Source organism: Alligator mississippiensis, chromosome 1, assembly GCF_030867095.1.
Source record: "Alligator mississippiensis isolate rAllMis1 chromosome 1, rAllMis1, whole genome shotgun sequence".
NCBI classification, from domain to species: domain Eukaryota; kingdom Metazoa; phylum Chordata; order Crocodylia; family Alligatoridae; genus Alligator; species Alligator mississippiensis.
Genome location: NC_081824.1, coordinates 418269555 through 418282674, shown reverse-complemented (window position 1 = coordinate 418282674; position 13120 = coordinate 418269555). Strand labels below are relative to the sequence as shown.

At 37.6% G+C, this 13120-nt stretch overlaps 1 protein-coding gene across 1 annotated transcript in view; it reads left to right on the top strand.

Annotated features, from left to right (window-relative positions):
- Nucleotides 1-13120, top strand: part of FREM2 (FRAS1 related extracellular matrix 2) — a 211593-nt gene that overhangs the window by 182457 nt on the left and 16016 nt on the right. The window contains exons 15-17 of the mRNA XM_014604798.3: nucleotides 2228-2359; nucleotides 4055-4386; nucleotides 11942-12134. Coding sequence (XP_014460284.2) covers nucleotides 2228-2359; nucleotides 4055-4386; nucleotides 11942-12134 — 657 coding nt within the window. The remainder of the gene's footprint in view (nucleotides 1-2227; nucleotides 2360-4054; nucleotides 4387-11941; nucleotides 12135-13120) is intronic.

The window sequence follows — 13120 nt, the reverse complement described above, 5'->3', positions numbered from 1 at the left end:
AGTTCATGTTTTATTAGGGGGTCTGTCATATGTGAGACAGTATGGACACTTCCCTGTGTGACTTTGCACTCAATGCAGCTTCCCCTGTGGTAAAAAGAAGCATGCAGTACCAAGGGAGAGTCTGGCTGAGGATAACTTGACATGGTATATAATACAGGCCTGCAGAGACATACCTGAGCAAGCCCTGGATGGGCACGTCCAGACGAGCGTGGCCATGCAGCACATGGCACCGCAAATATATCTGCAGAACCACATACCGCACAATCAGGTGTTCTCCGTTCTGCAAGACTGTGCTGCCTGTGCATGTGTTGCTCCATTTTCATTCCCCATGGATTTTTTTAACCCACGGGATATCCAGAGGTCAAAAAAAATCTGCGGAAAAAAAGTGGAGCAGCATATGCATGGGCAGCACTCATCACTGAAAAGCTATAGCTGCCAGCCAGGCTTCCAGGACCCCAGGTAAGGCTGCTGGGGCCAGCACAGTGCTGGTCCCAGGCTCCCCTACTATCTGTGGGGGAACTGGCTGCATGCCAAAACGCACATGGCATGGGCATTCCCTGGCTACAAGTAGCTGTGGCACAAAGTGCAACACTGCTACTAGTCCCAGGAACCAAACGCCCACACTCATCTGCATGAGTATAATTGCATTATGTTAGAGCTGAGCCAATTAACTCTGGCTGATAGGCAAGATAGAGCACTGTATTAACATAGTCTCTAAGAGTGTGTACAGAAGTTGCTTTTTCTGCCATTAGAAGTGCTTTATTGCTGTTACTTAACAGAAGTGCATGGCTTTACAGCACTTTAAAATGGGTACAGTGCTTTAAATTAACCCTTGTTAAATTAGGTATTAAATTTGAAGCTCTGTATTTTGCAGCACTTTGGCAACCTACAACACTTTAAATAACTTCTGTACGTTGGTCAAATTTCTGGACAATAGAAAAACCCCAAAAGGCTGTAGAGCACCCCCTGCCACCCAGCCTGGAGAATTCAGGGAGACTCAGAGCCCTCCCCCTCCATCCAAACTCTGCACTTCTGTCAACTTGTTTATAGCGTTATACAAAGAGCTCTAAATTACAATGCTATAAAATGTGCACAGAGCACTTCTGTACACACCCTAAAGTGCTTCCCTGCTTTGCCAACTGCCTGAACTAGGATCTGTACATGGCACTGCATTGCACCACATTGAATACTCTAAGGTGCCCTCCTTACACTCACTCCTCAGTTATTTCTGCCTACTTTTGCTGGCCAGCTCTTTATTTTTAGCAGATTTTGAGTTGACACCTTGCATTTTAGAAATCTCTATCAAAATAAGTTTTCACAGCCAATGTTTGTGTACCCATAATTATTCCAACATAACCCAGGGGTGAATCAAGCCCATAAGTAAGTGTTTTGTATTGTCAAGGGCAGTTCCTTCATGGATTGATGATAAAGAAAACATTTGTTGCTTTAATCCCAAATATTTGAATTTCAGTTTTCTTTAATTTATAAACAATAAAATAAATAGGCAAGGAATATATGCATTATAGTTTTAAGTTTAAACAAACTTACTTAAGTCTTCTTTACCAGTATGGTTGCCAAAACCATTTTAGCATAAGCAATCTGTTTTTACTTCCTCCTAATGTACTATATTTTAGTGATGTATTCAACAACTTTGAAGACCAAGTATAACACTAGCAGCATTTCTTAAAACAAAAATTGAATCTTTTTTCAAAAAAAAGTAAAAATGTGCCACCAAAGAAAGTTCTGAAATGAGGTTTGACCTTTTTTTTTTAACCTCCAGTGCACAGAGCAAATTTTCAATAAATGACTACTCAAGAATTTTGTTGGAGCTATTGTGTACACTTGCATGGGCAAACAAGAAATTGTTTATATGAAATGGATACTTATATTTGTGTGTTTGTTTACATCGTGTCTGGATTTGCAAGCACTGTGGTGCAGGCAAATATATGTTTAATGTATGTGCATGAAATTTAGGAGCTCAGTTCTGTGAATTTGATCTAACTGACCAAGTCATACTGTTGTCCTCTTGAATTCTGTGTAGCAACAATTCCTGTCCAAATCTGAAGTTAATGCAGAACTCTACCAACAAGTTGCTTGTTGTTCCAGAAATTTTTTCTAGCTTCAAAAGTGTGTACAGTGAAATAGAATCTTCTAAGATTAGTCTGAGGCAGAGTAAAACATTGTTTCCTCTGGATATCAAACTGAGTTGCTTTCTGTTTTGCATTAGGTCTTTGCCAGCCTCGTATCTCAGGAGTAGTTGGAGCAGAACCATTTTCTGCCAAGCTGCGCTATACTGGCCCAGAAGATCCTGACTATACAAATCTCATCAAGTTGACTGTCACAATGCCACACATTGATGGTATGTTAAAATCTGTAATATAGAGAACTCTCACAAAGTGCTGTCATTTGATGCAATGTAGTTATTTTAAGTAGCAAAATACAATATGTTTAATGTTTCTTAATGGTTGAAATAATGGACAAATGTCATAAATGTTTCATTGGAACTTCCCGTAGGTGTATAAGATGCACTTCCATCTTATATATGGTGATATATGCGCTTCCATCTATGTTCTTTTAGGTGAAAACTAAATGGTTCTAATTATTTTCAGTTTCCATAAATTGAGCCAAATCTACCCTTAGTGTAATTCCTTTGAAGTCATTGGAGTTGCACCCAGGTTGTATTTGTTATGTTAAATATTAAATCTTGCTTAGGGCCCTGTTGTTAAGACATATGTTCATTTAAAGGCACCATGGGATCTGATCCCTAACTCCAATAGTCTTGCCTCTTTTCATACCCCACATGTCTGGCAGGAGGCACAATTTTGGAATCAAGTATTGTATCCCAGTTGCACCCTTTCTATTTGCCAGTGCAGGGGGGAACCCAGGACTGTGATCCTGGGCTTGCTTTGCACCAACAAGTTGAAAGCCAGATGCCCATAGTCCAGAATAACCTGGGGCTGTCCCAGAGCCAGGGTCAGCAATCAGGTGATTGTTGACCCTGGCCCTGGAGCGGCCCCAGACATGCCATATGCTCGATTTAAGGCTCCATACAAACTAGCTAGAAAAATGTTCTACATTATACATAGAAGATTTTTATGGCTGCTTTGCCATTTTATTAAATTGGGTGCATATGTGGCACTTTTGCCATTTATGCCATGAATAACACATTAACACAGCATAAATGTAATGTGTAGAGGGGCCTTAAAATTTTAAGAAAATTAAATCACCTTGATGCATTGCTTATTGAATACCATATGATTCAGAAAACAGATTTATATGGGGTTAAGAGTATTGTTTTTATTACATGAATACATTACTTAAATAAAACAGGCATCTAAGCATTGTCAGTAAACCGTTTTTTAAATGTAGTTTGCTACTAGAGTGGCAAGTGTTTTAGTACTTCCTAAGCTCTGCTACTAGCTTTCTGTGGGATCTTGGATAAGCTATTTTCTCTAAATCTATCTCAGTGTATGCATTGGTAAAATGAGCAGAGTCATTGGTAAAATGAGCGAATAGTTACCTATTTCACAAGGAGTTTAGGAGACTTCCATGAATTTTTGTAAAGCATTTCAATGAATAACGATAAAAAAAATGGAAAGTCATTAATTTGCACTAATCATTAAAAAATTATTGAATTACCTAATAAGTGGATAAACAGTTTGAAAAGCCAGTAAATGTTACAACAAATTGCACTTTATTTTTTCACAGCTGTTAGTCAATTTTAATTATTTCATAATAAATCAAAATATTGTCTAGTAAATTGACATTTTTGAAAACTTGGGCTCCTAAATCATTTAGACATTTGTGAAAATCACTTATGCACTTTTGAAATGTTTAATTTACCTAAGTGCAAAGATGTGTTATTTTGAACAAAACTCTCCCAGGGAGAAATAAAGGGTACCATTTTTTTTTAATTTTGAAGTGCACTAATTAATAAGCTTCTATTTTTTATGGGTTCAGTGACTGGCTGATTCTAGGTGAATTAGGAAAAATTGAATGTAGCCCATAACTGTAGTTACAGAGCCATTCGTATTACCATTATGCTGTATTCCAGGCATGCTGCCCATTATCTCTACAAGAGAACTGTCCAACTTTGAGTTAACCCTCAGCCCTGATGGAACTCGAGTTGGAAACCACAAGTGCTCTAACCTGTTGGACTACACAGAAGTGAAGACTCACCATGGTTTTTTGACTGATGCTACCAAAAATCCAGATGTGATTGGAGAGACCATTCCCTATCAATATAGTGCAACGATCAGGGGCTCCAATACCTTACGCTTCTACCGAAATCTGAACTTGGAAGCCTGTTTATGGGAGTTTGTTAGCTACTATGACATGTCTGAGCTCCTCACTGATTGTGGAGGCACCATTGGTACAGATGGACAGGTACTGTTTTTTAACTTCTTAGCTGTAGTGTGTTCTCAAAATGGAACAGAAATCAATTGGTTCAGTTTAATAGTTTTCCTTTTTGATTTACAAGTGCTTAGAATATGTGATTTAAGAATATAATTTTATTTAAGAATGAAAGACTTTCTTTCATAACCATCCATAGTCCTTAACCTACTTATTTCATATAGCTATGAGTATCCATTAAGAATCAGTGAGCATAATAGGTAAAATCCTAGTCCACGTTAAAGGGAAAAATAAGTTGAATATGATATACTATCATGAAAACAGACAATTCTTTCTATTGGCAATGCATACCACTTAGTGAGATTTGCAGGAAAGGTAATTCTGAGGGCAGTTTTTGCTGGAGTCAGATCTAATAATACTGTCTCTTTATAGTAAAAAATCATGAACTGCCTTATAAATCCTGCGGTAGTAAAGTGATAACTTTTAAAATATTTTTTATATGAGTCTTCTAAGTATCTGAACTATAAATACAAGATGAACAGACTGGGCAGGGAAACTTTTCAAACCCTAGGTAGAAGCAGCCCCTTTGTTAGGAGATTGAAACACTCAGCTGTACTCAATTACAGGGGCTTCAAGCTACCAGCATGTACATTAAAACATTTTAATGTGTGTCCTTCATCTTGTTGTTTCTGGCAGAGAGTTGTTTAACTTGATGTTGTTAATAAAATTTATTTGAATGATAATTTCCTTAAGTCACTCTGCCAAGTCTAGTAATGGATTGGAACCAGAGAAAATAACTTCCACAAATAAATACTTGGCCTCAACCACACGGAAGCCCTTGGATGCCAAACTGTCTGGCTACAACACATAGTTACAACGGTAGGAAATAACATCAAATGATAAGTTACACCCAATCAAATAAGTCCATGCTGATGCTTTCATATATACATTAAATATTAAAGGGGCAGTCATTTATTTTTTCTTAGTATTTCCCTTTCCTTTCAGTTAGTTTTTGCTTCTATAGCACTTTTCATTCCAGCATCTTGTCGCTTGATAGAGTAATCGTTATAATCATTACTTAAGCCTTACATTATCCTCATGAGCAAGAAAAAGTATATGTAGAGATCACAGAGCAACCTTATCAATTATTGAGATGCACTGTATTTCAATCAAATATGCTAGAATAATTATTTTAAGGGCTTTATATACCATAAAACCTGGCCTACTGAATGATGGGAGTACCTGTACAAAGTAAACTGTTGCTATTAAACATGTAGTCTGCCCTGCCTATAACAGACTCATGATATAGACAAACTATTCAGGGTCCAAATTTTCATAAGTAGGTTCCTAATGTTAAGATCCTCAGTCTACCGTAAGAAACTTTTCTTAATTTTTTGAGCAATTTGCAGTAATTTTCCAAAGTACTGAATATATGGATTTATTAGCATTTTGAAACCACTTACTCTATTTTTGTTTCAAGAGAATTTTCCCAGAACCATCTCTAGCCCCCTTGTTGGCATTATGTTATGAACTGGAAGAAAGACTGCACTTTTGTTCACTGAGGACACCAGCAGATGTGCAGTGACACTGCTCCAATGCACTGTAATTACAGTGCATCAGATCAGACTAGATAAATTGAGTCTGCTAGAGTGTGGTAATTACCACACTCCAGCAGACTTCAGCATCGCATGTAGATTCATAGACATTAGCAGCTGGAATCGTGAGATCATTGAGTCCAGCCCCCCCAGCCGCCATAGGCAGGAAGTCAGCTAGGATCAAGTGATCCCAAAAGGAAAAATATCCAAATATTTTTTCAAAGAGTCCAGAGTAGGTGCTTGCACCACTTCTGGGGGGAGTCTGTTCCAGACCCCAGACACTCGCACCATAAAGAACTTTTTTCTTATGTCTAGTCTAAATTGGCCTTCTTGGAGTTTATGGCCATTAGACCTTTTATCCCTTTAACATGTTTTTTTCATACATGTTTTTTCCAGCTGTTTGCTGTAAACAGGTTAATTCAGTAAGGGATGACAATTTTTTGTCTTTAAAAAATTGTTCTGTGAAGTTAATACACAGTTGATTATCAGCACCAGCTGTACAGCAAAGTCAAAGTTTAAACTTTTCAAGAGGCCTGGCATTTAAAGACTGCATTCCGTTCTCCTCTCCATTTACATTCTTTCAAACAAACCTGGTTTGCATTTCACCTTCAGCCTACCTGGCCATCTGCCTTCCTGGCATTGATTCTTACTTTAACACATTTTTATTGTGTAAACAGCAGTTGATAACACAGTTGAGGGTGAATGGTTACATGCATAGGAACATTAAGCAAACCTAATAAAAAATAGGTTCAGAACAATTTAGAGGACAAAATTACAGTTAGTATGAACATCGTGTTTCAATAAATGTTATAATACAAATACATTCAAATGAAAAACTATTATTTCCCTCATTTTTAATTTTATCCTATAAGCCTGTAGTAGTGAAGATGCACTGAAGGCTCTCTTACAGCTGCTAATAATGTCTTAAAAGTACTGAGACAAGTTCTGGCCCCATGTATAAGGAACAATGGTCAAAATTTGCCCCAAATAGATTGCAGTTGAGAATGAATGTCCTGCCTTTGGTCATTTTGTGCTGGTGAAAACTCAGCACTTATATTGGTGCTAAAAAAAATTTTGTGTTAGAAAAGTGAGGAGGGGAAGGAAATAACTCTTAGAAATAAGGTGGGAATGTTCTGTTCTCCAAAGCAGGCCTGGGACTCATTCTGACATTTCAGTTTACAAAGGAAATGTTTGCAAATCTGCCTTCCACTCTGATGATGGACATGAAATATTTGTTTTGCTGAGACAAATTACTTTTACAAACAGCTGTTAGAGTGATTAATTGATTTACAGCCTTATCGGCTATTGATAGCATGCTTTTCTTGCACTGCTTGAATGAACTCCTCCCTTCTATCTTCTGATGTTCTCACAACATGACTTTGTTACAGGTCATTAGATCCAGTTTCCTAAACTTGACAGCCCCTCTGTCTCTATAAGTCTTGGGTCTACACTATAAACATTTCAGCATCAGACAGTTAAAAGACAAAAACACCATGAAAAAATATTCTAGATGCTATTATAATTCCGCTAATGTTAATGAATACAAGTCTGATAATACAAACTGCCAAGTTCTTCTGAATATAAAATGCATGGATATGAAATGCACCTGTCCTGTATTTCCATAGCAATTAAGCTACTGCTTCTGCTTTTATAGTTCTTAGTTAGCTTTCTGGTTTCATATAGTGTCACATCAAATTAAAATATGAGCAGCTGGCTATTTTCATTAGTCTCTGCCACTAGTGCCAGAAAAGTGGAGAAAGCACAATGAAAGGAAGGTTCTTCATGTCCAGCTGAGTGGCATCATGAGAGAAAAAGAGTTTTCACAACCTTTGTGAAAATCATTCATTTCGATCTGCTTGTTTTCTAATCTAGACTGCAAGCAGAAGCAGCTACAGCCTGTTTATTGGCATCCAAACTTGGAAACACAAGGCAAAAATCTCCTCAGCAATCTGCACATCTTTGTATTAAAACTGCCTATTGTATTTATATAATTTAGATTGATAAAAGTACCCTACATTTTTTGCTTGCAATTTTTCTGTCTACTGGACTAAAGTGATTTGTTTTTCACCTGTCGCATTCTGCTTTTTATTAAAAAATTGTACAGTAAGGCAACTTGATCACTTTTTAGATTTAAAAAAAATCCAAAAAAAACCCCTCATACTCAATAATGGAATTGATGCGTCTCTGGATGGGCATCAGGAGTGCATTTTACTATTATCCTTGACCACACGAAGGCAGCTGTGCTGAGTGAACGCATATATACAAAGGCCAAGGAAGAGGGCTACCTCAACATCCTTGGGTTATAACCACGAGAATATTTTCTAAGTTTAAGGCTTCAAGCATAGAATTGTCATGTATTCCACTGCACTGACTCTGGGTACACCCTTAAGCTTTCTGAGCTAAACTCGCTGCCTCACACCTTCCCAAAGAGTAGGGTGACTAGTACCACCGTAGCCCTGTAGCAGGCAGACTTTTTTTTACCAATTGGATTTTTGCCAGTAGAAATGAATCGGTCTCAGCATGGTTACATTTCCTGTAGAATGGATAGAGTTAATACAAAGTTGTTGATTACAGATTACGTGAATTAGTTTAGACTAAAAGGAACCTTCTGAATCAGTGACTTTTCTGTCATGGGCAACCACATCACCTAATCCTGGTCCTGGACAGATGTGCTTTGGAGCATTTCATACGTCTTTGAAGTACTCCAAACAGGGAGTGTACATGCAGCTGAAGAAGTGCTTCAAAAACGATCCTCAGAAAATGAGGAACATCTTTTGAAGTGTTTCCTTTTGAGGTGCTTCCTGAAACATCTGTACGCTCCAGCAAAAGTTTCTTCATCCTCCACCTGCCCCTTGAGGAAGTAGGGAGAAATCAGTGTGGACAACTGGTAAACACTCTGCTGTGTGCTCGTTTGCCCTTGGGAGTTTCCAGAGACTGAAGACCAGAGAGCTAGAGAGTATTGCATGCATCTCAGCCTCTAGTCTCTAGAAGTTTGGCTGTTTTCCCGCCCCCTCAGCTCCACTGTCCCCATGACAGGGGAGGATATCAGGGCACTGTGGGATACTGGAGGGCCAAGCAACCCTCTGTCACAACCGCTGGCTGGGGAGCACTTCTCTGTGCCTATATCAGTTTAAAGTAATCTTGATGGAATGTGGGTGACCTGAATTGTATTCCAGTGAAGTCACACCAGTACCCTCTTACAGTTGCACTAACATTTCCCTAGCTACTGGAAAACTTTACCCGATATGTCCTAGAATGACATTATTTGGAAGCTTATAATAATCCTGGGATCAACTAATAGAACAGTCTTTTATCTTACACTGCTATTTTCAACTGCCGAGTCCCTGACCTATAGCAGAACTTCTTGTTATTAATCCGTAAGTGTATTACCTTGCATTTTGTACTGTTACCCCCTAATGTTCCTCCAGTCCTTCAGGTCATTCAGTTCTTCCTGCATTATATTTCAATCTTTTTTATTGACATCAAGCACTTTCCTGCCCAAGTGCAGGGGGGATGGACCCAATGGTCTGTATGGTCTCTTCCAGCCCCTGACATCTATGAAACTTGTATATGTTTTTCTTCCAGTGAGATATTAAGCATGTGTCGATTTTTTTTTTCTTTCTCTTATAGCTAGGAATTTTCCCCCAATCACAAACAAATTGGATTCAGGATCTTTTATTTTAATTACTAGTTCTTACTATCTAAAGAGGTAAATGTAAAATAAATAATTCATAAGAACAATGAAAAGCAACTGGGTTTGACAGAAATAGCATCTTGGTAGTGACATATTTGGTTTTGCAAGCAAATGCAATCGCCTTTTGATTCCATGCCAGGAAATAACAGAAGTATGAGTTGCCTCTGTTTCAAAGGCTAATAAAAATCTACTGGAGAGTTGAACCACATCCTGCATTTTTTCTTAGATGTAACTGTTCTTTATTGTTGCTTTGGAACAATGTGCCAACTCCACACCTGAGATAATTCCATGGGAGTCAATGAATTTACCCCATGGATGATCTTGAACCTATTTGTGTAATACAAATTGGACTGTAGGAGCAACATTCTTTTCTTAGAACTTCTTGGCATCCAGTATACCTAGACAGGAAACCTATTATCTTGTTCCAAAGAAAAGTTCCTGACCATATTTATTAACACCAGCAAAGGACCATTAATTTTAATTGACTGTAGCAATAGAACCTAATATTGGCTGTGAGGCCACTTTATTACATAGTACTTTGGAAAACAGAAACATTAATTTTGAGATCAATTACTTTGCACTTATAATAGCATAGGCTGTATAAAAATATGTTCGAATTATAATTTGAACTATGAGCCAAGACTTTGCAAACCAGAATATAGAAACTAGCTATGAGTATTAACTGACATTTCAAGAGTTAAACAAATTGTTGACCTACATGTGTTTTGTTATTGACTGTATAGCTGATTTGAAACACATACATTATAAAGGGAACATCTAATTTAAAATAGAAGAAAGGTAAAAACCAGACTCCTTTTCATCACTTTCAAGGTGACCTAGTGCCTAAATGTTAATATACTTTAGAGGAGGATGCAAGCAAAATAGATGGAAGGGGTTTTGGCAGCAAGTTTTATAGGCCAAGTGATTGTGTCCCACCCCATAATCAGCTCAAAATATGAAGGGCTCCCAAGGGAGGTGGTGCTCTCCCCTACCCTGGGGGTCTTCAAGAGGAGGTTAGACGAGTATCTAGCTGGGGTCATCTAGACCCAGCACTCTTTCCTGCTTATGCAGGGGGTCGGACTCGATGATCTATTGAGGTCCCTTCCGACCCTAACATCTATGAATCTATGAATCTATGAAATGACTGCATAAAAATAAAATGGATAAACTTGTGGTTTTATGTTATTTGTGCAGTTTAACATTGGAAAATGGAAAGCAGCTGCAAAGCAGTAAGTTACTAGTGTCACTAAATGAATTTAGGTGAATGTAGGTTTTGAATTTTACACAGTGTGTGTTCTTAAATAGTTCTAAAAATCATTCAATGGTGGGGAGGTTTCCAGAGGCACTGATGCCAGTTAGGTGGCCAAACTCCCTCAGGACACCACCGCTTTCTCCCCCTCTTTCTTCTTACCTTTCTCCTGATAATGCATGCTATGACATTGTAAGAGTTTCAAAATGGTGGGTTCACCATTATCTTATCTCTAATAATTGAGCTGTGAATGCAGGGTTATGTTTTGTTATTTTTAAAAACCTTGAATGTTAAACATAGTATACACAAAAAATTCAGGTCTGTAAGTCAAATAAAGGTCTGTAAGTCAAATAAGAGCTTGATGGTGTAGAACAGATGGTAATTTGTTAATAGTGTTCACAAACTCACCCTTGTCTAGCTGAAAATGTTTAAATATGGTTTTCCTGCTTTGTGTGATATGTAATAAATGTTCTATTTTTATCCCTTTTCAACTTCTTTTCAATTAAGAAGAGGCTAACAAGATCATTCAGTGCATTATAAAGATACATTATGTCAGGAGCACACCATGTGGTAGCTATTGTCTAAACACAGAAGACAGGTTCAGCTATAACGAATAAAATCTACAGCCTTAATTTTTCAGTAAACTTCATGTAAATTCATGGTCTTCCCATGTGGAGATCACTGGAGGATCAGGAGGGTAGTTTACAAGCACTTGATGAAGGTCAACAGTAAAGTGCATGGTGTACAAACAGAGGGGTTGTCTTGTTCTAGTCCTTGTTGGCTAAATACCATGACTAAGCCAAAATGGGGTAAAAATGAGTTCCTTAGCTCTGGAATTCAGGTTGTGCATCACTACCAAAAGGGACCTTGAGATTTGTGTCCAAATGTAAGCAATGTTGTGTTTAGTCTGCATCTGTAATTTGGAAGAGAGAGAATTTGTCTCAAGTAGGCTCTTTATAGTGAGCTGTTCTACTTCCTCGTGTATTAATGTTCTCTGAGCTGGGCTGTATTTCATTACTGTCTGACTCTAGGTGATTTTGCCTTTTACAGGTCCTCAACCTAGTGCAGTCCTACGTGACCTTGCGAGTCCCTTTGTATGTCTCATACGTTTTCCATTCACCAGTGGGGGTAGGTGGTTGGCAGCATTTTGACCTTCAGTCTGAACTTCGGCTGACTTTTGTGTATGACACTGCCATCTTGTGGAAGGATGGAATTGGTAGCCCACCTGAAGCAGAACTTCAAGGTAGGTTTATAGATTTGATTTACACTCCTGTAAAATATTTTTCCTATAATTGTAATATTGAAATATTACTTTTATAAGATATGTGTTTGGTGTTAACTAAAGGCTGTTGATTACCTGTGTCAAGATTATATAGAGAGGCTCTAACTGAAAATTATATGAAGTTTTCCCCAGTTATCTTACTGGAAGGAAAGATAGATAGTATAATATTTTTCAGTCACACATGCAAAAAATTATAATTGACCTATTTTTTTACATATAAAATGCACATCTTGTGCATTTCCATCCTATTGATAAACACAGTATCTTACATTTCAGTCAGATTATAAAACTTTTAAGTAGCATGAATGCAGTATTGTGATAGCTATGAAATAATACACAATTTGAGATAATCTTAACCTCTCAAATGAACTTTCAAAGCAAACAGAAAATGTGTAAATAGTCTAGCTAGGTATTCTGGAAATGATTATGATAGATATGTTAGAGTGGAAACAGACAATAAACAAAATCTGATGTATTCAGTAACTATGATGCATATTGCCGGTACATATGAGTGACTTGATTTTGCCCATTGGACAAGCTAATACATTTATCTTTGCAGAAAATTAACACATTTAACAAAGCACAGGCACATCATTCAGCTCTGAATGTGGGAAGGTTTAAATTACAATTTTTAAAGCCAGATGCTGTCTTAACCTATGTATGCATGTCATGTTAATGTTGTATGGCAGTAAGTGTAAGATTTTCTATGTCTGTTCCCCTTATAGTTAGAATTCAAGATCCCAGTTAAGTTTGTGCATTACACAATCCCATTACTCAGGAGTAAAATATTTATTTTTACAAAAATTGCTATGATATTCATATCTTATAGTGGCAGAATTCCTACAGTCATGTTAAAAGCAGGGTCCGAGTATTGAAAAGGGGAATCTATAGATATACAAAATTAAACCAAACTCCATGGCTGTCTGCGCAGTAATAGCTGAATAACG